Source organism: Tiliqua scincoides, chromosome 2, assembly GCF_035046505.1.
Source record: "Tiliqua scincoides isolate rTilSci1 chromosome 2, rTilSci1.hap2, whole genome shotgun sequence".
NCBI classification, from domain to species: Eukaryota; Metazoa; Chordata; class Lepidosauria; order Squamata; family Scincidae; genus Tiliqua; species Tiliqua scincoides.
This window is the reverse complement of record NC_089822.1, coordinates 74,028,559-74,055,235: the sequence shown is the minus strand read 5'-3', so window position 1 is coordinate 74,055,235 and position 26,677 is coordinate 74,028,559. Positions and strand designations below refer to the sequence as shown.

General features: G+C 44.9%; 1 protein-coding gene across 4 annotated transcripts; it reads right to left on the bottom strand.

Moving 5' to 3' along the window:
* Window positions 1-3,136: 3,136 nt before the first annotated feature.
* On the bottom strand, window positions 3,137-26,677 carry LOC136641055 (uncharacterized). Of its 4 annotated transcripts, none has more exons than XM_066616645.1 (10): window positions 26,059-26,677; window positions 21,474-21,530; window positions 21,315-21,371; window positions 17,041-17,158; window positions 16,091-16,126; window positions 14,293-14,364; window positions 12,690-12,769; window positions 10,525-10,653; window positions 6,760-6,943; window positions 3,137-3,607 (listed from the first exon to the last, which is right to left on the bottom strand). In XM_066616645.1, exons 2-10 carry the CDS (start codon window positions 21,513-21,515, stop codon window positions 3,567-3,569), a joined length of 759 nt encoding a protein of 252 aa, XP_066472742.1. In that variant the 5' UTR covers window positions 21,516-21,530; window positions 26,059-26,677; the 3' UTR covers window positions 3,137-3,566. The 4 variants fall into 4 exon arrangements, with proteins under 4 accessions (XP_066472742.1, XP_066472743.1, XP_066472741.1 ...); XM_066616646.1 differs by lacking the exon at window positions 26,059-26,677 and adding an exon at window positions 24,599-24,627; XM_066616644.1 differs by lacking the exon at window positions 26,059-26,677 and adding an exon at window positions 21,648-22,417.

Below are 26,677 nucleotides of genomic sequence, written 5' to 3'. Positions count from 1 at the left end.
TGTACTCTTAGCCAGTGATTTATAGGATGATAAAACAAAAATTGTTAAACATTGAGTTCCAAAATCTTAGTGAATTGGCAACTAGAATTTGTTTCCTCCTTAATTTCTCCATCCCGTTACAACATGGATGTATGGCTCCAAGTCTCTGTTTTATGACATTTCACTAGAGCAGCATGCCATTTATTTAGCAAGATTTATCCTGCTGCCATCTATGGTTATGGAGGGGAGGTATAATAAGACGCTTTATGCAGAATGCATTTGTCCCTGTAATCAGGGAAACATTGAAACTATTCCACACATTTTGTTCTACTGTCCTCGACATGCCAGTTTCTGTTCTGCCTACTTGGCTCAGTTTATGCTTTAAAAGGATGGGTTTTCAAACTTAGAGAATTTGAAATTATTTCTTAATGACTGCTCAATAGATACAATTGAGAAGTTTTCTGGGTTTTTAGTCTTAGGGCCAAATCCAGACATGGAGATGAATTGGTGCAAGTCTCTTGCGCCACCCCAACGGTGTTGTGAAAGTACTGTAAAGTGAAAAGCACTTTCACACCACCAAAAGAGCAGGGAGGCCAGCAAATGGACATGTGCCAACATCCGGAGGTCAGCTCAAGCCCTGTTAGGCTGGCACAAAGGTAAGCCTGTGCCAGCTGAGTTAGGCAGGCTCGGGGATCAGGGGTATGGGGAGGGCGGGAAGGAGGTGTTCTGGAGCAGGGGGAGGGCAGGTGGCAGGCAGGCCCGTGGGTGGGCCGCAGGTGAGCAGGTGTGGGACTAGGATCTGGTACTTGTGCTGGATCCTAACTCCGGTCCCAGGCAGCCCGGAGCAGTTTTGGGCTGCTTGGATCTGTGCCATCTCCTGAGGTGGCGCAGATCCTAGTAGTTCCATTGGGACTGCTACAGCTTTACCTGGGGTAAGGGGAAAGAATACCTCTTGCCCCAGGCTGAGCCGCAACTGGCCCCAACCCTGCTGTGGATGCCGGACAGGTTAGGATTGGTTAGCTCTAGGGCAGGTTAGAATTGTGCTGTTAATGTCTTTTAAGCACACCCAGACTACTTCTTAAGCTCATTATGGTTAATGTGCCATATTTTTTTGTTTTTGTGGCTATTGTGCTTTATTTTATTGATGGATGGTGTTACAAGTATTATATATGCCAATAAAGATGATTGGGTTGGAAATTATTAGGAGCCCTTCGTCCCCCACGGTCAATGGTAATATTGATTTTCTGTGCTTTGGAACATTGGAGCTTCCAGTCATGGTCCTCTTCTCTCCAAAGTGTAACATGAGTAACAACACTGTATTCAAAAAAGATTCAAATCATCCCATTTGGGATTAAACCTCTAGCCTTCTGACAATTTAATTCTGATCACTATAACCAATTCAAATAAAGAGGTCTTAAGGTGCTTTCAGCAAGTGCTCAATCTCAGAATTTCCTCAGCTCACCACAAATGAAAACACCTTCTTCAGGTTCTACACAATGGAACACTAAGGAGTGTTAAGAAGTCATTTGCAAATAAATGTGGTTTTAACATATATTAATTTAAAATACTTATATTCTATCTTTCCATCAACAGATCTACAAGGCAATTTACATCACAATAAAAACAACTGCAGCATGAAGTAACTGAATATTAAAACTCTGGACATCAGCCGTCTGTATAACTCCCCAGAAGCCCTCTCAAAAAGTAAGTTTTTAACTTGCCATCTAAAACCTATCAATGGGAAAACTATGCAAGTCTCCCTCTTGAGGGGGTTTCACATTTTGGGCAGTAAGAAGGTCCTATTCTGCACCACTAATCCACCCCAACAAAGAAGGTGGAAAAATATGAAGCAGGACCTCCCAGTCTTGTTCCCCTCTTTGCTTGGCCAAAATTTAATTTTAACACAGAAAATTGCTTCCAGGCGCCCACCAATTTATACTTCAGCCAGGAAGATAAATGCCCTCTCCAAGCCTGGAAGCTAGATCTCTGTGACCACAAACCTGTCTTCAAGCTAGAAAAATGGAAGTCACCTCTCCAATTCTGAATGACAGACTGAACAGCAAAGGATGTGGTGTATTCCCCCAGGCACTGGCATAATGACCATTCCATTCCATTAGTGAATGGACCATGGTGAAACACCATACCAACATATCACCACTACAATGCTGCAGTCTTGAAAAAGAAAAGGGCTTGTGATGCACCTCCACATCCTCTGGTCTCTCTTTCATGACCAGAGAATGAATGTGAGGGTCACTAGGCAAGGTGTTCAGGTTGTTGCATTCCAAGATGATGTGGGACCGCTATTAGCCCCAACTTGGTGATAGATTGCTGGACTGTGTGAGGGTTTCTATGCATACCAGCATGATTGAAGGCTTCACCCTTTGGCATATGTGGGAATGGAGGGGCATCTCTGCAGCACTGTGTACTTTCAAATTTTGCCCTTTGAACTAATTGAGACCTGTTGTCAGGCAGCCACTGCCCCATTATTGATTGCTGAGCTATGTCAGGTCTTCCACTGATTCTGTCAGAGTTACTGAGAGGACTATTGCAGTGTGGAGTTGCCTAGACTCCTTTCCCCCTCCCTCTTTGTGCTGGATATGTGTTGTCCAATCAATGTAGCAGCAAAGCCTCTGCAGCTTAGGAATAGGATTGCACCTGAAGTGTCATGCACCTACACCTTTGTTCTTAAGCCATTTAAAAAAAAAAATCAAAGCCTTCCCCTTAGCCCAGAAAATTAATGGAACTGTGTACCTGCTGTCCATTCCACTGGTCAAGACAATAGCCAAATGGAGTGGTAAATCTGCTACAATTGACTACAGACAGAAATGCCAAAATGCATTTCCCTCCTTTTTCAAGACAGGGGAAATTAAGCAGGAAATATTGTATTTGTTTTCCACCCATACTAGTTTCTTTGCAATCATCAGCTTCCACACTGGAAAGTGTGAGGCAGGTTTGCTTCTCATTGATCAGTGAGATGGATAGAAAATTGTCAGCCCATTTTTCTATTGACTGATTGATTTCAAACATTTGCATGCCACCTTGCCAAGGATCAGGAAGTTATGGAAAACTTAGCAGAACAATATGAAACCATGATTACATATAAAAATCTATCAATAAGCAATTGAACTCAACAAGTCAAAAATTCAAGTAGCCAGCAAAAAGAATAATTTTCATTCATTCATTCAAAAATATTCACAGGGAATGCTAGTAGGGAGGTATCCAAGGTAGCTTACAAAATTTAATAATAACAATAATAATACAGGTATTTCTGTACTGCCTTTCTAGGTCCTCAGATTTCTCCTCGGACTTTATTCAAGGCGGTTTACATGGGCAGGCAATTTAAATGCCCATAGGGATTTTTACAATTTGAAAGGTTCTATCTTTCAAGAAACCACAACAATCAGATGTTTCATTCTTGATCTGGCCGCACATTCTGGCCTCCATCCTCCCACGCTCTTGGAATAACTTGGCTCAGCTTGTCAGCTGCTTCAAAGTCGCACGGTGCCGGTGGCCTCGAACTGGCGACCTTCCGATGTTATCTTCAGGCAAATGGAGGCTCAACCCTCTAAACCAGACCTCCTGCCCATTTAGACCACTCCTGCATTTAGAGCAATGCAAGTACAGCATTCTAAAACAAAACAATAATAACAGCAAAGAACCAAGTCAATTAGACAACAACAAAAAATGCAATAAATGCAATTTAACATAATATGTGCAATAAATGAAATGTAACATAATATGGCAGAAGCGAATGAACGAAACCAAGACAATGCAGCAAAAACTATAGTAGGTCCCAAAGTGGGCTCACAGGAGTCAGCACATCCTCTGTCTAGCTTCTGGTGCAGTTCTACCAAGCCAACCGAAGCCACCATCAAAGCATGAAGCAGGGCAGGTCTAAGACCTGAGGCAGCATGCCAAATGCTTCCCTCCCCCCATTTAATGTTGCATCAGCCTCTGCTCCTACCATTCTTCAGTGTTCTAGGCTTAGCACTGTCCTCCCCTACATATTTCCTGCCCCCTCTTCCCTTTCCAATCCAGAGAGCAGAAGAAGGAACAGTGAAGAGATACTGGCAAGCAGAGATGGGCAGTGGCGTTCCTGGGGGTCCCTGTGCTAGGGCAACCCCCAGAATTCTGCCCCCCACCCTGTTTCACCCCCTTCTCTGCCCCCCCGCACATGTGACCCGGAAGTAATTGCAGTGACATAATCATCACTGCAATTACTTCCGCGCAGCTGCCTCCTCTGTAGCTGTGCCAATGGGATGCCCTCAGAGGCGGAGCAAGGCGACCTGGCCAGGAAGCAGCACGCATTCCCTCCAAAGTTGGAGGGGGCGCACACCACTACCGCTCCGCCCCTGAGGGACACCCTCAGAGGTAGAGCAGGAGTGCCCAGGAGCACTCCTGGGAGGCAGCCAGATGCTGCCTCCCCGGCAGCGTCTCAGCGCTGACTGGACCACCCCCCATCTCCTTTATAGGAGGAGATGAGATGGGCGCCCTAGAGCATAAGTGCCTCTCTAGGGCGCCTGTCTCCTATCCTCTTATAAAGGAGGAGGGGAGGGGAGGCTCAGTCGGCACCCAGGCGCTGATGGAGAGGCAGCAAGCTGCCTCTCCGCAGCGCTCCTGGGTGCTTCTCCTGGCAGGGGCAGGGCGAGGCTCCGAGGCGCCCCTGGAAGGTTGGCACCCAGGGCTTTTGCCCCACTTGCCCCCCTAGGTATGCCAGTGGAGATGAGCAATCCCCAGCTTGCTGCCTAAGGCAACCACTTCAGGTGGCCTCATGGATGGGCCAGCCCTGGCCTGAAGCAAGATTCAAATGGTTCTAGAAAATCTGTCTCATCTAGAAGATGATGTGGCCACCACATTCTCAAGCATACTTTAAAACACATCTGTGTACAACTCTCGAAAAGAACATTATACACACATGTATGCATGTCTGATTTTATCACATGTCACTGCCCCATTTCATTGGCTACTTCTTGGGGCTGGGCAAAGAAAACACAAGGCAGGACTACTAGTGTCCTAAATGTTGAGGATGGAAAGGTGGTGGGAAGGGGAGAAATCTACATTTAATGTAATATTCTGGGATATTTTAGCTAAATAAAAGGATGTCCAATAATAATTTGCCAACAATTGCCAGCATCTCAGCAAGTTAAAAGATGCTCACTCCTCCTACCTAAACAAAGGGGTGCCATTTAGAATGGTACTCCTTTTAAGTCTAGCAGCGGAAGAGCAAACATCCCTATTCCTCCAATATTAATGTTTCTCTCAGTGGCTGTACGTCCTTTTAACATTATGAGCTGGGATCCATTTATTTATTTTTGCTGTATAAAATGCTTTGTAACTTTTTGTGTTGAAAAGCAGTACAGGTGGTGCCTTTGTATCCACAGGGAATCCATTCCCGGACAGCCCGTGGATACAGAAAACCACAGATAATCCAATCCACGTTTTCAGGCTGCCTGGGCTCTGAACATGACCAGAGCCTTGTATCGATCACATCTGGAGCCCTTCGGAGCCTTGGAGAGGCCATGTGCACTACCTCTGAGGCTCAGAACGCCACCCAGAGCCATTTTAATGCAACTTTTAATGTGACTTCGCAGAAAACTGCAAGTTGCGTTAGAAAGGCTCCAGGCGGTATTCTGAGCCTCCCAGACACAACCAGAATAAGTTTCCTGTCGCATCTGGGAGGTCGGCAGGGGGGCGATCCAGAGGTTCAGAATCAGCTGAAAGGCAAATTCGTGAATGCCAAAACTTTGTTATAGCTCGATCCTGTGCTGCCTTACTGCAGGTGCTGCAGCCCCATTGCCAGCTGTGGATGTCGCAAATGTACCATAAGGCACATTTGTGCCACCCAACTAGTAAGCGGTGCCAGTGGGGAGGCTTTCTTTGCCTTGTCGCTGATGCTTCAGGAGCCCTGGCCGCTGGTGGTGAGGAGGTGAATGCCAAGCATCATGGAGGCTTGGGGAATTGTTGGGAGGGCAAAGAAAGGGCAGAATGGGGAAGGAACAGCTCAGAAGGGGGTTGGAACCAGCACAGGCTCCCTTTGCTGATTCCTATACCCCTCCTGCACTCAGAAGCCTGACACTGGGCTTGTCAAGTCTGCACCTGCTGTTTAGCTCCAAAGAACTGGCTGAGTATTTACTCAGGGTAAGGGGCTGAATGTCCCCTTCCCCTGAGTAGACCTTCAGCCTGCTTGAATCCCACACAGGATACAGTGTAGGGCATTTAGCACCCGCTGCTCCTGTGCGTATAGGATTGGGCTCTTAGTAACAAAACTAAAATTACTAAGCACTGTTACTTGGGACTACAGTTTCTTATTAATGTCTTATCAAAAGCTGCCTTCTGCTGAGCCAGACCATTAAGTTTATCTAGCTCAGTATTATGGATGCTAATGGCCGAGGTTTCAGACACAATTTTTCTCAGCCCTTCTTGGAGATGCTAGGAATTGAACTTTGTGCATGCAAAGCAGATGCTTTTCAGGGGTTCAGATTCAGGGTGACCAGATGTCATAACTGCAAAAGAGGACAAGACATCCCAAAATGTAGGACATCCAAGAAAAATGTAGGTCAAGACAAAATGAAAGCTAAAAACACTCATATAGATTTCATGTAGTTAATTTAAACACTATATTACTTATTATTACATTTAAAACTATATTACATATAATTTCTTACATATAATTTATTAATTAGAAGAAGGCTATGTGCTGCCTGCAGGGGTCCGCTCTCAAGGAAAAGAGGAAACAGTGCTACAGAGGACATTTCCTGGGAAAATGGCATGCCTGGTTACCCTGCTCAGATGCCTTGATTCTCAACGTGAAAGAGGAAGCTGGTTTAGAAGAACTGACTGCAAGACGGTCCTCGCTCACATGAAGAACATGGGCCTTGTTTTTATAACACTGAAAACTTAGCGACCTTCCATTTGAATCAATATTCATGACGAAAAGATGGCGTTCCAGATCCTGTCCTAATGCCTATGCAAAAGATAGAATGATGTATGTTATATAGGTTACCTAGTTTTTATAAAGTATTTCCAAGGTGTTATTAAATAACAGAAAGAATAAAAGACTGATTTTCTGTATTAGCAGCATATATCTGTACAACTAAACAAGTGGTGGGCATCTTATTCAATTGAAATAACAGAGATTCCTTTCAGAAACTGCCCCTTTGAAGGGGGCAGTGTACGCCTTACCCCCCAGAATACAAACGCTCAAAATGCTTATTCGCTTAGGAATAGATATATATTTTATGCATGGGCATTCTGGAAAACTGAAAAACCACTGCCAGTCTGCCTCTCAGTATTGATGTGTGCCCCCACACCACCTGAATTCTTCAAAATGCTGCCCCTGCATGTATACTTGCGCATGTGCACTCCACTTGGATGAGAGCAGAGGGTGAGTGAGTGGGTACAAGCCAAGGCAGCTTTCCCCTTTCTTCTTCCAGCAGTACAGGGGAACTGGAAAAGCCAGGGGGACGGACACCTGCTATGGCTTCAGATTGCCTTCTCTGCCTGCTTGATGCTTATGATATACTAAGTGGGCAGGGAGAGGAAATTTGGAGCCCATGTGCCCCCTTCCCTTCACTTATCAGGAGCTCAGTGCAAACACTCTTTCTTCCACACTGCTTCAGGTTCAAGTGAATCAGAAGTAGTGCAAGGCAGGGAGGCTTCTGTTAAGGAAAGGGAAGGGGTCAGGCTCCATTTCACGTCTTCCTGCTTGCTTGGTGCTGCAGCAGCTTTTTTGGGGGAGAAGGGGGTTGCCACTGTTGTGATCTTCTTGTGACTTACTCTCAGCAAATCAGAGGAAGATCAGTGTTCCCAGTGTAGTGGCAGCCTGGAGAGGGCAGTGGAACACTGGGCTGGGTATCCATTTGCTGCCACTCCGCAGTTGCTGCTCCATGTGACCATTTCAGATCACTTCCTGGAAAGGTTGGCCTTGCTGCCTCTTATGGGGATTTTTCTTTCAGAAAACAGTTTTATTCCTTAGTTAGTACCTCACCTTTCAAATCAGTAACCATTCACCTCATACCTGCCTAGACCTTTACTCAGTTGGGCTTCATCTGTACAGTTTAATTTAAGAACAGCACAAGTTGTGTTACAATGACCTTGGAAGGCTTTTGCTTATGAGCCTAGGATTTGCTTTGTGCCTAGGATTTGCACAATAAATAGAAAATTGGAGTTGTTAATCCTCTTCTGCTCATTTTTACACAGCAGGTTTCTATCTCTCACACAGAGCTGGAGCTAGGTTGCTCCAGGTCCAGGGGCAAAGAAGGTTCTGGGCCCTATAGGCCCCTAAGGGTGCAATCCTAACCAACTTTCCAGCACCAAGGTAAGGGCAATGCAACTCAGAGATAAGGGAACAAATATTGCCTTATCTTGAGGAGGCAGTAGTGTAGCTAGCAGGGGGCAGAGGGGCAGTCCACCCTTTGGGGGGTGTAACACCACAAATGCCCCAACATCGCTAATATAATGAAGGCTAGGAGTAACCCCATCATGCTATATACCGTTGGATGCAGACTTTCCAGTGGAATGCAATGCAAAACACCAGACTGAAATATCTCAATTCCATCAAAAGATAAGGCCATAAAACCGGAAACAAAAAATGCATTGAACTCTATGAAAAATGAAACTGAGCCATATTGCATGTTTACTCGTGAGTAGGCAAACTTGCCATAGTTACCGGAAAGGGCAGGCTGAGAGGAATCCAATGACACCAGAATGGTTCCTATCCAATGAAAGCAGCCCCCAAAAAACACCCAAGAAGGAAGTCCCTCCCTCCAAGCAGACAAATGTATTGAGCCCTATGGAAAGCGAAAGTAAGCCACACATCACGTTTACTCGCGATAAGCAAATGTGCTTTGGCTCCTAATCAAGTCAGGCAAAGAGGAATGCAAGGCTAGCTGCATGGTCCCCATCCAATAAAAGTGGAGCTCAACAAATGCTCCAGAAGGCAGCAAGCCCCCCCCCCCCAAAAGAATAAACCAGAGGCTTGAGCTGGTAAAGTGGGCACTGGGGAGGGCTGAAAATCTCACTACTTTATCTGTGTGTGTGTGAGGGAGTGGGTGTTATTGCAGGCAGGCTACAGAGAAAATTCACTTGGTGAAACAGGGCTGGCTTCCCCTTATTTATCTGTTTTTTATTAATTTAATTATTTATAATTATTTTATTTTGCTTTATTTTATTTATTTTATTTATTTTATTTCTCCCTGGGGGCTGGGGATAAGAATAAGCCCTCAGTTTGGCTGTACTTGTCGTAAGAGGTGACTAAACAGTCACCGGGTAGATGGGACTTGTTAGTCTGGGAAGGCAGCTCATCTGAGAGAAGGAAAACTCTGATCCCAAACCTCCACTGCCTTGTGGCTACATCCAGTTATGGAAAAGGCTTCAGGAGTCAAAATCCAGAGCCGGAGTCCCTAAAGCAGTTCATGGCTGAACACAGTCATGTTCTGCCAACTCCTGCAACGCCACTGGAACCACAACCATATTGGCCTCTGCCTTTCCATTGGACCATTTCAGCGATGTAGAGAGGGGGGATTTGCTGCATGGGAAACAGTCTATCCTCCATATCTACTTTACCCAGGCTTCAAGCACTGGAGAGGACACTCTGTTCCAGAACACTATTCAGAGCGCAATACCATAGTCTTCCGAGACTGAAGGATGCCAACATGTGTGTGTGTATTTTGCTTGATGATGTCACTTCCAGCCATGACATAACTTCCGGTGGTTCCTGGACAGATTGTCATTCTAAAAAGTGGGTCCCAGAGTTAAAAGTTTGAGAACCACTGCCTTAACTCAAAACAGACCAATGAGATGACTGGGGGGGGGGGGGAGGGTGACACCCGAATGATCAAAATTCTGGAAATTGTGGCTTTTAGGAATAATATCATCATGTTATATACCATTTGATGCAGAACTTCATCCATTGTTTGTGGGGAAATATTTACTGTATTTATTTTTCTGACCATTATTATTATTCATTCCATGTCATGACTATTACTATCTCTGTCTCACCTTCCTCACAGGATTGTTGTGAGGACAAAATAAGGGGAGGAACCATGTACACCACCCTGAGCTGCTTAGAGGAAGCGTGGTATAAAAAGTGAATTAATTAATTAAACAATACAATTTATTATCATTAATATAATATTAATAATTACATTATTAATATAATAATACGGCATATAATATAATATATTATATATATTATATATATATAATATAATTACGGCATAATATAAACATACGGCATGGCTGCCCTGGCATTGAAAAGTTGGTTAGGTTTTGGCCCTAGACTTTAGTACTCTCTTGTCACAAGATAACAGGCCGTGCAAATGTGCCACCCTACACTCAGGAAAGAAGGGAGCATGAAACAGCATCGCAGGACGATAAATTTGGTCAAGATGAATGCAGCTCATTAGCCACATAAGTATCAGGTGGGCCATGATACGTGGCTATTGGGCAGCGTCCAGCTTGATGCAGCACAAGTTGTACAGCCCTGGCATACAGCATTTTTAAATGAAAGTAGTGTTTAGCATTGGCTATTAGCTGATCACATACCTGTTTGGTACTAGGTGGGTCATTGCTGTTTGCACCTGGAGTGGTACTAGGTGGGTCTTTGCTGTTTGCACCTGGAGTGGTACTAGGTGAGTCACTGCTGTTTGCACATGGAGTCCGCGTAATTGATAACTGCAAAGGCAGCCACCAAAAATGTTAAAATTCATGCGCTGTTTCAGTTTATAACCACAAGTTTAAACATCCAGTATGACCATTTCCAAAACTATGCCACCCACTTCCAAGTTAACAGAAAGTGAAGGAGAAGAACAGAAAGTCATTGCTCGTGGCTTGCTAATGCTCTTGCACAATTTGGAGCCCTATACATTTGTGTTAAGTAATATTACATGGCATAACGAATGACTAGACTTTGACCAAATTGTCATGCAAAAGGAATGTCAAACCTGCTGTCTCACAGTCCAATCCTGAGCTGCCTAGCGCACAAGTCTGCCGCAGTGGCAAAATGGCTACGGTGGCATCCTGATCATACTGGGCAGCTGCCAGCAGCTCCTCGGGAAAAGGGGACACTTGTCCCCTTGCCCCAGGTAAGGGAAGTAGCCCCACAGTGGGGCTACTCATTTCTGCAGGAACTCTTCAGCTAGTGTAGAATCAAGGAATCCTGTGTCAGGTCACACAGCCCAACATGGGGCTCCAGTTCCAATGGAGCTGAGCTCCCCTGGTTCCACCTGCCTCCAGCCCTCCCCACGCCTTTCCCCCCACCCTGGTAGCTTCCTCCCTGCCTACTCCCTGCCCCATCTTACCTCTCCACTGCCCGGTGTTTCACAAGAAGCGCCAGGTGGTGGACCACAGGCCCAGCACTGGAGCTGGCCCAGTGTGGGCTTGCACTGTTCCAGCTCTGGCGCTGGGTCTGCGATAAGATTTGCAAATGTGTCTTATGGCACATTTGTGACAGTGTGCACTGGCGGTGAACTGATGTGTGAACATCTGGATCAGGCCCTCAGCCCAGAGGTGTGTAAACATGGTTTTGGCTTAGGGCACAATCCAAACCTGTGCTGGAGCAGGCAAGCCAGGAGGATCTGTCAGTTATGCTCTTGGAGCTGCTCCCCCAAAGGCAGACAAATGGACAGACATGCATGCCCACTACCCCTCCCTTTGCTTTGTTTCTGCCTTTTCTCCACCGAGATGGCCTTCTGGATTATCCCCTTGCAGAATAGCCAAGTTGCAGCTGTTTGCACCCACTGAAGCCCCAAGCACTCTGCTCTGTCTGACTACTCTACCTTCCTTGGGCTTCTCCTCGACATTTGCCTTAAGCCATATCTTCCTTCAAACATGCAGGAACTTGCAGGAAGTGCACATTATTCCAAAAATCAATTTCTGTGGCCCAAATCCTAACCAACTTTCCAGCACTGGCATAGCTGTGCCAATGGGACGTTTGCTGCATTCTGCAGTTGGGTGGCACTCATGGAGGCCTCCTCAAAGTAAGGGAATGTTTGTTCTCTTACCTCAGAGCTGTATTGCCCTTATGACAGTGCTGGAAAGTGGGTTAGGATTGCGCCCTGTATTAATTAAACAAGTGTGTTATTCCAAAAACTCCTAAATCAAATATGTGTACAGTGAGAGGTACCTCTATTAGTATTTTATAGGAACGACATCAGATATCAGTCAGGTCAGGTACCAGCAAAAGGTCCATACCCATTAGAGGGCCCATCTAGCTAGTCCAATCTCTTGAACCCTTGAACCAGTACCGGTGGCATTAATATGTTGAGGCCCTCCTATTGTTACCATGCCTCGCATTCCCATCTAGAGCCCTCTAGGGGGTAATCCCATTGGCTGGGGGGGGGGGGGTCTGCTGCCATCTACTGCCATCTGCTGCCATCTGCTACCACAGATAAGCTGTAGGGGATAGTGTAGGGCTTTGCCCGATACCTCATCGATCTGATGCTAGCATTGGTGTTGTTACACTGCACCTTACTCAAAAATTCAAATACATCCACTGATACAAAGCAAGCCTAAAATTTGATCCACGTTGCAAATGTGTTAGTGACAAAGAAGCAGAGGACTATAAGTTAAGGCATGGAGTGGCCAAATGTGTGTCAATTTATATACAGATTAAAATTAGAATGTGCACATGGCTTGCAGTCCTACGGCCATATTCCTATGGTGCTCAATCCCCACCCCTATCCCAGACAAAGAAAAAAACTTTTGATTACCTTCTGCTTGTTGCTGTCCTTGTTGAGTACCATAAAACCATCTTCAGTTTTTTGAGTAAGAGTAACTAAATATGGATTATCTAGAGAGATAAGAAACCTTGTTTTGTAATCTTGTAGATAGAGTGTTTCAAATTTTTAAAAAATGTGTTTCAACTACATTGAAAGATTAGATCTGGGAAAATCTGGATCTGGGAAAAGTAGAACTAGAATGTGTGTCAATAGATTCAGTAGAAATGAGGATCAGATGAATCATAAAAGAGAGAGAGGGAGAGGGAGAGAGAGAGAGGGTGCAAAAATAAAAATGAGAGATTGCATTAGCAATAGCCTAGTAATATATACAGGTGAGTCCTCAGTATCCATGGGGAATCCGTTCTTGGACCCTCTGTGGATACCAAAAACTACAGATAAGGAAATCTGATGTTTCTGGCCCTTTAAACCCTTTGAAGGTGACAGGAGCTGTGCTCTGGTCACCTCTGGAATGAGTTCTGAAGCCTGCAGAGTCTGCACGCATCTACTCTACACATGGCCACTACAGGCTTTAGAATGGCCATTAAGGCCAAAAAACGCTACTTCCAGTAGCGTTCTGAGGCCCAGGCCTCAAAATGCCTTAAAAGGCATAAAATGCCTTAAAAGGTATAAAAACGTCACTTCTGGTTTCCCTCCGGAAACTGGAAGTAGTGTTCTTTGGCCATAATGGCAATTCTGAAGTCTGCAGAGACCACGGGCTGACACGCGCCACTTCTGGGTTCAGGTTGGGCCAAATCTGGCTCAAAGCAGGTCTGGGGGACCCATGTTCAGCCAGACTGCAGCTATAAAATCTGTGGATAAGTAGGCTCAACCTGTGGTTCCCAAAGGAAGGAAAGGCTGATTATGAAGCTCTTGTCAATTGCAGAAATGATAAAATGAAATGATGAAAGTGTCAGTTGCAGAAATGATTAATATCATGGACAATAGCACTAGCAACTTTTTGTAATAATTTGGTGTCACACTGGGGCAGTGCCCACATAGCCAGTACAGCTGGCTGGATGGGTGTGTGTGTGTGTGTGTGTGTGTGTGTGTGTGTGTGTGTGAAGCAGTGAGTTGCTGAGGCTGCCAGTGGCTAAGCAGCAGGGCCTTGCGCAAGCAGCCTTGATGCTGCAGCCTGGACTGAGGCCTGATAAGGCCATAGGACTGCCCCTGCTCTCATGAGAGATGGGGTGGTGAGGCAACCAGAAGAGGTAGGGCCATTAATGCGGGCACCAAGCTTCAAATGCGGCCAGGTGGCTGGAGCAGGCGGTCATGCTCTGGCATGTGGCTGTGCACTTAGAGAGTGTGCCCAAAGGATTAGCAGCCACAGCCATCTCCCACCTGTTGTTTGCCTTGAGAGGGCAGAAGAGGCAGCCTATCTGGGTCCCAGGCTGTGCCCAGACCCAAGGGCTTTGAAGGCCAGCCCACCCCAAAAAGAAAGGGCAGAAGCTCTTCAAGAGTGAGGGATTCTGGGGCATACCCTGTGCTGGCCTGTAGCAATGGCGGTAAGCACAGTGGTACAATCTCTAGGGTCCCTGAGCCTCAGCTCAGACCTCACCCCAACCCAGGGGCAAACCCACTGTCCCCCTACACTCACCTGAGGGTTGTGACATAGCCAGGACTGCATTAGATCGTGGAAGGGCAGATCGGCGTCCATTCACACTGGTGCCTGGGGACAGGAGCAGGAGAAATTCATTTTAACTACCTTGAACAGGACCTGTGATGTAACCCAGTTAATGTAAAATTACTGACACAAACTGCTTTCATAGAACTGCAAGAAAGGCCCAAATCCTAACCAACTTTCTAGCACTGGCATAGCTATGCCAATGGGACGTGTGTTGCATTCTGCAGTTGGGTGGCACTCATGGAGCCCTCCACAAAGTACTGGAATGTTTGTTCCCTTCCCTTGGAGCTGCATTGCCCTTATGTCGGTGCTGGAAAGTGGGTTAGGATTGCATCCTAAATCTATGTGTGTTCCTGGGGCAAGGGAGCAGAGCAAGTCCAGTACGTCACAACCATCACCCTTATAGCCCACTCCTTGGACCTGGAAGTGCCCAGGCTTCCAGCAGTGCCAAAAGGGCGACTGCCAAATCCTATGGGCACCGCAACTACTGCCAAGGACTCCTCAGGAGAAGGAAGTATTCGCTCCCTTCCCCCAGGCAGCCAGCGGTAGTGGGTCTTCTCAGCTCTCTGTCCATATTTGAGTGGATGCAGAGTCAAGGAGCCCTGTATTGGGTCACCCGAGTCATGGGGGGAGGGGTGTTAAGGATGCAGCAGCAGACACTGCTGCCATCTTCACCCCTCATGGGCCCGATCCTCCCCTCCCTCCGCCTTCCCTCCACCCCATTCCGCCCACACCCCACCCTCAAAACATTCATCTTTGGCCTGTTCTGCAGGAGCACCAGCTGGCCCTCCTCCTGGCACTGAGGCACAGAGCCTACTGGCACTGGCCCAGTGCCGTGCTCCCTCCTCCCTCATGCCGCAAATGTGCTTTAACTGCACATAAAGCAGTAAAGCACTGTGACACCGGAGCCAGGGGAATGCGCATACTGCCAACTTCAGGATTCGGCTCTTACCTGCCCGTTGCCTGCCAGCCTGTTACCCCTGGAGGGAAAGGGCCAGGTCCCCCACATTGGGAGATATCACATTGGAAATTACCCACTGCAATGCAAATTGTGATCTACTCAGAAGTCAGTCCTAATGTGTTCAATGGGTCTTACTCCCAGGAAAGTGAGGTTAGGATTGCAGACCAATGAGACTGATTGTTCAAACAGTCAATGAGATGTTATTATGACACAGCATGGAACCAATAAGGTGTCTGTAAGGCGACACCCTCAGGGAGGTGATACTGCTAAAATCACGGTTTGTAGGAATAACCCCAACATGTTATATATCAATCAATGCATAATTTCATGCAGAATAATTAATTTATTCTGCATAATTTCATGCAGAATAAACCACACTGAAATATCTGTGTTCTATCAAAAGTTATAGCCAAAAACCCAGCAAGGGCAGGGCGATTGTACATCACCACACCCACCACCCAGGTCATTGCCATGCCCACTGCATGGGAGGAAGTCCATCATGGGGGTGACACGCTAGCCTCCCGCACCGGTGACACAAACCCTGGTGACACCACTGCATGTAGTGAACACATGATGGGAACTTTTCTGATGGGAACTCTGGTGAAAAGACACTTTGCCAAAACAGCAATCTGGCCTGGGGGAAGGGCAGATTGCTGCCACTTCTGAGATATTTTACAAGCACCACTTCAGGATTTCAGATACAAATGCTCAACAAGAATCAACTCCATTGCCACAACTGAGGCTGCAAGGACAAGAGCCCCTCATATAGTAAGCTAGGAATAGAGAATCTATGCACACACAAATTCTTACCTTTATCAAGGAATAAATCCACCCAAGTAGTACCTTCTGTAAATAAAATCCACAGCAAAGTGTTATTCATTGTGTTGACACCTGTTATTGCACTACAGCATAGCAATGGATAATACCATTCTCCTCCTCAGTCACTTCCCGATGCATTAGGGAGAAGGTCTGTGCTTGTTCATGATCTCTATGAAGTAACAAGTAATAGAGTTCTGTGCCATGTGAAGAGTCAACCTCAGAATATACCAGCTCACTTGTTGGTATAAGTCCAAGGAGACTCCTGGGGGCAAGTTTCTGCCAGGAAGGGGGAACAGGATCTTGGCGTGCACCATTGTCAGTGAGATCCTCCCCCTCCCAACCCCAGCCCAACCCATTCCTCACCCCAAACCTCTCCCGAACCACCCCACTGCCAACCTACTTGTTCCAGCAGAGGTTCGGCAGCCTGGTGCTGCTGTCACGGAGCTTCCCAGCCACTGCGCTACTGTGGTAGCAAGCCACCTACTGCTGGAATGGCTCGTGCAATAGCAGGTCTGGCCTTATATTGATGGATTGAAATATCCATCAACATAAGTTCCATACAGGATTGAGCTATTAGGGCACAATCCTAACCAGGTCTACTCAGAAGTAAGTCCTATTTTGTTCAGTGGGGCTTACTCTCAGGAAAGTGTGGTTAGGACTGCAGCCTTAGTCTTCTACATGGAACAACAATTGTAATTGCACTTCTAACTGTGGAAGAACGACATTTCTGCAGCCCTAAATGATCCTAGTACAGAAGCACCCTAGGCAAACATCAGGGGTTTCCTAGTTGCCAGGAGAAGTGTGCAGATACCTAGTAGACATTCATTTTATTTTCTACCTTGAACAGATAGAAAGTTTAAATAAGTGAAGACAGATGGCAGAAAAAAAAATTCACCAACTTGTCTTCTTGTTATGTTAGACTGTGCAAAGAAACAACATACCTTCTCCTTCCTGGGCTTCTTCAACACAAATGTTTCTTTTATTAAACTTCACCTCTTTGTCATTTTCTGTTAAAAACAACCGTTTATGTCGGCATAAATGTATAAAATCTGTCTGAGCCTGGGAAAACAGACAAATCATAGACATAAGGTTCAAGTTCTTAAAATACTACCTTGTCAGTAATAGCCATCTCTTCACAAAGCAGTGTAAAAGACAGAAATATACACCATGATCCGCAGGCTGTGATGTGTGCACACAGCTCCATACATGCCAGGGCTTCTTTATTCATGTTTATATTGTGAGGTGGTGGGAGGTGAGTAGGATGGTGTCACTGGGCCACCCACCCTTGGCAAGTCCACAGGGCCACAGCCAGTGGTCCTGATGCGGCGGTGCAGCATTGGTGGTATGCCTACAAGGCAGGGCATTGGCAAGGAGCTAGGCAACGTGGCTGGCTCATTGGGAAGGTCACTTGCCTTGGCACCCAGCTCAATCGCAGGCCTGCCTGAGATCTTGCAGGACCTTAGGTGGGCAATGCAAGCGGAAGGGTCACCCAGGTTTGCAGCTGGGCTTAAATGGAGCCAAACTGTCAAGGCAAGTGGTTGCACCTCCATGCAATGCCTGGAGGTTGACCTTAGCAGGCAATTGCCTCGCACCTACTTGGCCTTGAAAAGGCCAAAGAAGCCCCAACCCAGTCAACTGGACCCGGACCCAGAGGTATTAGGAAGCAGGCAACATCCCAGGGAGACCAACCCCTGGTCCTGCTGGAGGCATCTGGGAACCCAGCAGACCCTGGGCTGCACTACCACCCTGAGGCAACCATGAGAGACCCCAGCAACTGGAAGTTGCTGGAAGCAACTTCTCTACAGTTGCTTTTCAACACTATAAGGCAGTGGTACTCAAACCTTTCTGGCCAGTGGCTCCCTTGACCCCCATGGCTGTTGGCCATGACTCCCCATCATGTTCCTGAGGGCTGGAAGTGACATCATTAAACAGGAAGTGGCCAGAAATATTAACGATATTAAATATATTAAATGTAATATTACATTATATTTATTATAATACAATATTAAATATTAAATATATATTAACTATATTAATATTAATCATATCATTAATTAAATGCAGATCTTAAAAATATATTATTAATACACAGCAATATACATGCTTTATAAATGATCAGCTGCTGATCACTGTTGGAGACAGGATGCTGGAGTAGGTAGATTTTGTCTGGTCCAGGAGGACTCATTTTTTTAAACTTTGTAAGCATACCAATAGAATTGTTTCATCAAATGAACTTTGTGAACAACCAGTCTGACCAATATTACACACACACACACGCTGTGGACCCCAATACAACTAGTCATTTCTCCCATTCTCCTTGGATAGGATTCAACTCTTTATTATTTAATGAAATCAAACTTTTCCAGCAGCTGGTGGGGAAAACAAAAATAGACCATGAAAATATATCAGAGCTGATAAGGGTCTGGTTAGGAAGCTGATTTGTCTCCTATACTAGGAGATGCACAGCTCAAGCCTATGCATGTCTACTCAGAAGTAAGTCCCATTAGAGTCAAAGGGGCTTACTCCCAGGAAAGTGTGGATAGGATTGGGCTGGCAATCACTTCATCAATGGCTGATAAGTATTCCCTTCAAATAGCAAGATTCATCACTTTGAAAATACAGCCTCTCCTCTTCAGTCAAACAACAAGATTAATAAATCACTTTTAAAACAGTACCCTTTTTCTGCTCCTGGCCAAGTAAAGTGTGTGCTTCTCTCTCTCCCCCTCCCCCTTTGCCAACTGCATGGAAACAACTTTAAGACCCCTTGTGATGTAACTAAGTTCTAATGAATGTAAAGGCAATAACTCGATTAAATCAACACTGTAAAGTAGCCCAATGGACTCCACACCTCTCTCAGTGATGGGGTAAGACAGTGGGCACTGACCAGGGTAAGCCCCAGAGAGTCCCTGCCCACTAGGGGGAGGTCAGAGACCTGAGATGAACATAGAGCCACAGAGGCTTGAGCAGCTGGTAAACTTATTTTAGATGGGTCCTGATGCTAAAAAGTTTGAAAACCACTGCCTTATTTTTATCGCTTTATGATTATTTTATTTAAATATAAATATAATAAATATATTTATTATTTAGATTTAAATTTTGCTGCATTATTCAAATATTTTTAAAGTATAGCAAAATGATCATCTTAAGAAAACTAGGAAATTAACGTTATTGACAGTGACATAGTTGTGCTACAGGTATACTCTTCTTGCTTAAACAGAAAGTACAGTATCTAACTCAGAGATGTGTGGAATGCTGAATGGTAGTTGTAACAGCCAGAGCAAAGCCTATGCCTACCTGTGTGTCTCCCAGTCCCTGGGTGCTGCCTGCTCCTTTGCTGAGCTGTTCCCATGGCAAAGAGCAAGAACGTGGACACAAACCAAGGTCCTCGGCCTCTGCACTTGCTGTTAAGACCACGTCCATCCTTGGCACCCCCAGCTCTGTTCAGGCTTCATGTGTGCCAATTATGCTGCTTCTGCAAGGCAGCCCCTCCCCCCACTCTCTGATGGTGGTCTTTCTCCTGGCATCAGCCTGGCTATTGTCAGCTGCATGTGGCAGGATAAGATGATGGGAACCCTCCCCCCCCCAGTAATAGCCACGCACATATATCATTTGCTGTCACTTAGTTATCTCTTTGCCAAACAGCACCAGATTCACTGATAAGCAAGCACCTCCCTATAGAATCTCTCACTAACTTAGCTCAGTAGATCCTCTCCACCTTTGACACCAGCATGACACTCTGTGAGCCCACAAAGAAACCTCTGCAAGATTTGCAAGGTTCAAAAACCTCTCTTTTATAAAGAAACCTCTACAAGCCAAGATGTTTAGATGCTCTGTTTTTCAGTAGTACTGCATTACTGGAATTACCAGGTTGAAGATGATATTTTAGACAGAAAATGCGAACACAGAAAAACAGCACTGAAAGAGTTTATTTCTTTCTTCAGAAAGTCTAAATATTTAGGAGTCTTAAAATCATTATAGGAGTCAAATGTGATAGCTGGGTTGGTAAGGCGACACTGTAATTTAAGTGAGAACTAAAAGGAACTGTGGTCTGCATGTCCACAGAATATGCTATTCAAAATATAGGGAATTCCTTTCAGGAAAATAGGGATGTCTTAATTTGAGGTCTTGCCCAAGACCATCAGAAATATCCAGTTGTTCTTCAATGGCTCCAGTTAATGTGCACACACATGCAAGGAAGAATGAACGCTTTGGTTCACTCTGGGATCCACATCTCTATCTTGTGTGCACACACACAAGGAAGTGATGTGTCTGTTAGAGAAGCTCTGGGATCTTCATCTGGACTTGTTCCTGTTGGTTTGGTCTATATGTGCCTCTCTAACAACATTTTCATGTGCCTGGATATTCACATTTAAGTTTTTGAAGAGTAAGGTTGAAAGTAATCCTGACTTATTTTTATTGCAACTGAGAATGGCAGCAATAGAACTTTCATGCAACAACAATAAGTTTTGCTCTGCTTTGTTTTGCTCTGCTTTGTGCACTTTGCCTTGAAAAAAACTACTTTAGCACCTCAGCCTTGAACAGGACACATTCCTTCCTCTGATCTCAAAAAGAACCACCTGCCTACAGCTCAGGCTGTCAGCTGGAACACAGTAGTCAAGAACCTATTTAGCTAAAATGTACACATTTATTTTTAAAAAATCCTTCTTAACATTCCTGTGTTACATACAAGTGAGAATGCATTCTCATACATTGTTCTGTAGATCTCTAGTTTTACCTACTAAATTTTATGAGAACGTAAGAACACAAGAAGAGCCTTGCTGGATCAGGCCAAAGGCTCATCTAGTTCAGCTTCCTGTATCTCACAGTGGCCCACCAAATGCTTCAGGGAATACACAAGACAGCAAGACACAACCGGTGTCCTGGTGCTCTCCCTGTATCTGGCAGAAATGCCAAAATGATCTTTCCACAGGATCACTACACTGTGGTGGTTCCTATAGTACAGTAGCTTACCAACAGATGCTGCTTGAAAGCTGAGTAAATATTTAGTCAAAGCACACAGATAAGCACAAAGCACACATACCTGTCTTTCTCTGAAAAAGACTTCAGAATCTTGTACTACATGTGCAAGCAAGAATTCATTCTTACACTTATATTATGTAATAAACATGAAGCCAAAGCCCACATATGTGTCTATTAGAAAAGCTGAAAGAATCTTGTGTTATACGTGTCAGTGAGAATTCACTCTTGCACTTACATTATTTGTTGCTCTCAGGGCTGGTTTTTTACATCTCAGAATTGGGCTGCCAGATTTCTAAATGAAAATCAAATAAATATTCAGCATTCTCCAACAAAAGCACACACGTGTATTTATCAGAAAAGCCTTCCAAGTCTTGTGCTTTATTCTTACACTTACATTAGTTAGAGATCTCCGGGTTTGTTTTTCACCTTTCGGCATTGATCTGGCAAGTTTCTAAATTAAAATGAAATGAATATTTAGTCGAAGCACACATGCTGTGCATTTATCAGAAAAGACTTTGAAAAGAACTTTGTGCTAGACATGCAAGGCGGAATTCCTCCTCATACTTACATTACTTGTGGAACTCTGACTTGGTTTTCGGTCCTTCATCAGAGTGGTGACTGATGCAGCTGTGTAACTTGCTGGATCAGCAAGGCCAATTTATGCACAGAGAATGTGGCTCAGGGCCAATGGGGCAAAGATGGAAAACAGATGCAGGAGTAGGCTGCATGAACTCAAACAATTCTTGAATGTATTCCTGGAAATCAGTCCCCCTCCCCTCTGTACTTCATTTCAGTGCACTTTATGCAGCACTTGAGCAAACAGGTATCTTACAAGAAAAAGCTGGATACTCTCCCAAAAAATTGAGAAAAGGACTGTTAGAGTGACAAATGAGTTAAGAAAAAAAAAATTAAAATTCAGGGAAGGGGCCTGGTTGTAACAGCCAGAAGCAGGGGAGGCAACAGTGAGCAGGATCAGCCATGTAGATTTTAAACAAGAAGTTGCTGGAGCAAATGGATATAAACAGAACACCCTGCAAAGCAAACTTTGAAGATACAAAGTCCACAATTCTAGAAGTTGTTAAGGATCAGATTACAAGTTACTGTAAATGAAAGTGTCGGTAAAAGGCACTGGATGAGTTTTCTCCAGCATAAATTGCATGTGGGAGGTTGTGCTTAGGAACAGAACCATTGCAGGGGAAAAGTACTGAAGCTGCCCTCCCATTCACCACACTTTCACCACAATTTGCAGGGGCTCCCTACTGCACATGCTACTTATAAAAGAAACAAACATTCATACAGACATGTTACACATTTAGTATAAAAGGTGGTTTGGTCTTAAGAAAACAGTTTGAAACATTAGCAGTTTTTAAAAGCGATGCCCCTTTAAATTCCTTACAGCCACACAACATGAAGAGATGTAGACATTGGGCCTTGAGTGGAGATACAACTCAGCTTGGCTTTAGACTGACTTCTAAAGTCCATAAAAAGAGCCTTGTTGGATCAGGCCAAGGGCCCATCTAGCTCAGTTTCCTGTATCTCACATTGGCCCACCAGATGCCTCTGGGAATACTCAAGACAGAATACCTGTATCCAGTTGCCACATCCTTGAATCTGGCATTCAGATATAGGCTACTTCTAAAACTCAGAGATTGCATGGTTTGTGACCTGTGATGGACTTTTTCTCCATAAATCTGTCCAATCCCCAAAGACATTTAAGCCAGGTGAAATCACAACATCCTGTGGCAAGGAGTTCAACAGATTATCTCTCCCCCCCCCCCAGCACTACACAGCAGGCCAACTGCTCCAACATGTTTCTGGCTTCTAACATTTAAAGAAGCTTTTATTACAGTATTTCCTTTACTGTTGTGTTGGCCATAAGCTCCTCAAAGTCTTTTTTAGCCTCCAGTATTTTCTTTTTACATTTGTTTTGCCACAGTTTGTTGTTCCTTTTTATTTTCCTCATTAAGACAAGACAACCATTTAACATAATACTGTTAATAAAATAATAATATTTGATGCCTGTGTACTTGTCTCAGACCCCTCTTTCCTTCCAAAGGAACCTGTAGCAATCATCAATACAGAGTAACAAAGGGGGGGGGTAAAGACAGGGAAAGCATGAATTTAGGGAGAGCTTAAAACTCACTGCTTTGCTAGAATGTCAAGGTAATCTTATCAGTGGCAAATCTTCTGCTGACAAGTTAACAAAGTGCCTAGCTAGCTAACCACAAGCCAGACATATGTAAGGGATGACCTTTAGATGACAGCACAAATTAGATAAAATTAGAAAAGCAAGTATCCTTGAAACAGTCAAAGTGAGACAAGGCCACTTCCCTTGTCACTTTTCCCCACTGAAAAGTGTCACACCCCACTGAAGGCAGGCATGCCTTGCTGAAACAATAAACAGCCTTCATAGCCTTCCACCTTTCAGTGTCTTGCTTATTTGGTCTCAGCGGAACTGTCTACCAACTGGTGGGCCGCTGTGAGATACAGGAAGCTGGACTAGATGGGCCTATGGCCTGATCCAGTGGGGCTGTTCTTATGTTCTTATGTTCTTATGGCTCTGCCCTTTGGGGCAGGGGTACGACATATTGAAGGAAGCTTTCTTGCCCTTTTTAACCTTTCTGACTAAGTGTTAGCTATGCTGGCACCCTCTTGGACGTAGTAGAGGCCTTCCTCTTTTGTGGTTTATACTCCAGTTAAGCCTCTATTGTTGTATATAGTCTGGTTAAGCCTCCATGACCTTTTTAACTTCTCGTTTGAACTTCTTTGTCATTAGTTTCCTTTTCTGTAGGCAGCCCATGCTCTGGAAAACAAGGTTTTTGGTTCAGATTCACTTGGTACTCTACCCCTGACATGAATGTTGAAACAGATTGCAGCATGGTTACTGAGTGAGTTACTGAGTTAGTGAGAGCCAGGGTGGTGTAGTGGTTTGAGAGGTTGACTCAAATCCCCCCTCACCCATGAGGCTTCCTGGGTGACCTTGGGTCAGTCACTTTCTCTCAGCCTCACCTACCTCACAGGGTTGTTGTGAGAGAGAAAAGGAGGGGAGCAGCCATGAGCTCTTTGGAGGAAGGGTGGTATAAAAATGTAATAAATACCGTTCCAAGTTCCTTCAGAGCGACTACTTGCCAGATCTCCAGCAAGTGACTCAACACACCTTTTCCAGCCTATGGAACTTTTATCTTAAGAATCAAACATCTGAAGATATCCACACAGCAACAAGAGAAACAGACCATAGAAACAATGAAAAAGAGTGTTATGTTGAGAAGAGTTGGCAAAAAGTCTGAATATGAATTTACAGTAGAAATGCACTATTTGCATTTTGATGCACTATTTATTGTAAGCTGCCTGGAGTCAGTGATGCTGCAACCATCACAAACAGCAATGCAATGGAAGTGCTAGTAGCAGATGATGGTTCATCTCCTACTCTACCCCAAGAGTTATATCCATCTGCCCTGCCTTTCCCATTTATCTAAAACTGTCCCTTTAAAAAGAGTGGAGAGGTTGCAAAAATTTTACCTGCTATACCCCATGAATCACAGACTGGAGTAGAGAGCCACACCAGACAACAGATACCCACAACTGGACTTCCCAGTCGTTCTCCATTTTGGCAAATAGCAGCCACAGGAGGGCTAGATTGGTACTGTGGGGAGAAGGCCATTAACACTCCCTCCCATGCTGTTTCCCCTATTGAAATAGTCCCCCCACCCCATGCAGCTATTTGTCCCTTTGGGGAAAATTTTGTGCTGTAGCTCTCACTTATCCCCATACCAATTGGCAGCACCTGAAACACAACCCCCAGCAGCACTGGTTCATATTTTCAGTTTTCAATTTAATGCCATAAAATTAAGCAATAGGTTTGAAGTCATTGACCCCGAATGAACACACACACTTTGTGTGTGTTCTTTGGATTTTTGGAGAGGCAATCAACAGGCGACAGGAGAATTCAAAGGACTCCTAATGTTTACTTGTTTGCAGACGGGTCGATTGCCCTTATTTATGACCTTTCTGTTCACCCTTGGAGGCCCATATCACAGTTAACTGGTTCTCTGAGAGGGATAGCTTTTTGGTCAGAGAAGAGCCTTATGGGTGAACTGGGCATCTTGGGATATTTCCATATTGTGAGCTGGGTATATTGATATCATCATGATTATGAATATTAGCTAATCCTTGCAAAGGAGACTGAATGAGAAACATCCCTAGAGGAATAGGAGCCCCCATTAGAAAACTGTTAAAGAACATGTAGAAACCAGAGGGGATGGTGGGCTGAGAAAAGGAAGAGAGGTCACCAATCCACATTCCTTTTTGTGTGGGCTGTGTTGGAAGGATGAAAAAGATTTGGCTAATCACTTCTGAGTAAGGAAGGTCAGGCAGCTCTTATCAAAAAAAATGGATACAGAAAGGAAGTTAAGGCAGCCCAGGCAAGAACTATCACACACTAGAGTGCAGAAATGAAAGGATAATTGATATAAGCTGTTTGCTTTATTCTGTCTGTTTGCTTGCAAGGAGCTAACTGCTTTCCACCCACCATCCAACGCTCAAACTATACTTCTAACAGCCCGATCCTATTCTAACCACATGCTGATGCAGCTATGCCAAGGAGGCTTGTTCTGCATCAGGGGAAGGGGGGGATATTGAGAGGCTTGGGAGAGGTAAGGGAAAATATTTTCCCCACCTCCCCATAAGCTCCTTGCCTGCCAGTGGATCTCCTTGGACCTGCACCAGCTCCTTAGCTGGCACACATTCAAGGTAAGAAAGGGGATACAATGGCTGCTATCAGAGGCGGTAGCATCAGACCTTGCCTAGGAGAGGGGGGTAAAGGGAATAATTTGTACCTTTGGCTCCTGAGCCCCTTTTCTGACCCTGGACCTGGGTACAAATTACCCCCTTTACACCCCTCTCCTAGGCCCTGCATCAGAGGGCCTGTCTGACCAGATTGTGTCAGGGACAAAAAGATAGATGGAGGCGAAGTGGCCTACCTCACTTCGGACCAAAGAAGTTGATAAAGTTGCTCCAACCGTCCGTCTGGGCCGTCAATTGGGAATATTCCTTAAGCTTCATAGATAATTCACAAGGCTTTCCATCAATCATTTGTGCACTCCCCTCCAACTGAGATGATTGCTGAGTTTCCAGCAAAGGTTGTTCTTTCGAAAGGGGAGACACAGGCTGGAAAAACTCTTGCAGAGGCGGCTGGCTCAGGGAAAGTTCTTTTGAAATAGAGTTGTAGGAGGACATAAACTTCTCTAATTTAGTTTGTTTCTAAAGAAGGTAATGATGGCTCAAGATCAGGACTTGACAGAGACAAAGCTCTTTTACGCCTCATTTGGGAAGATTGATTAGCCGTAGTTATACAAACAGTTGAGCTCTGCACAAGGAAATGGCGGCCAGATAACTACAAACTGACAATAAACAAACTCAAGGACGAGGCGTATCAATCTCGAGCACTTGAAGTCTGTAAAAGCAAAAAAATGCTGGGAAGAAGTTCCTTAGTTCATGAGCAATCAAAAATAGGACAAAAAACTCTCTAATTTGGCAGGGAAAATTAAAACAAAGTACAGTTACCGGAGCTCCGAATTCCAACGTCCTGTGGCTTGGACT

Coding starts and splice junctions, on each gene's coding strand:
- LOC136641055 (XM_066616644.1), bottom strand. CDS start 21,686: ATGAAGGACCGAAAACCAAGTCAGAGTTCCACAAGTAAT. Junction 21,372..21,473: donor CCCGGAGATCTCTAACTAAT/GTAAGTGTAAGA, acceptor ATTTTCATTTAG/AAATCTGGCAGCCCAATTCT. Junction 12,770..14,292: donor GGCTATGTCACAACCCTCAG/GTGAGTGTAGGG, acceptor TTATCTCTCTAG/ATAATCCATATTTAGTTACT.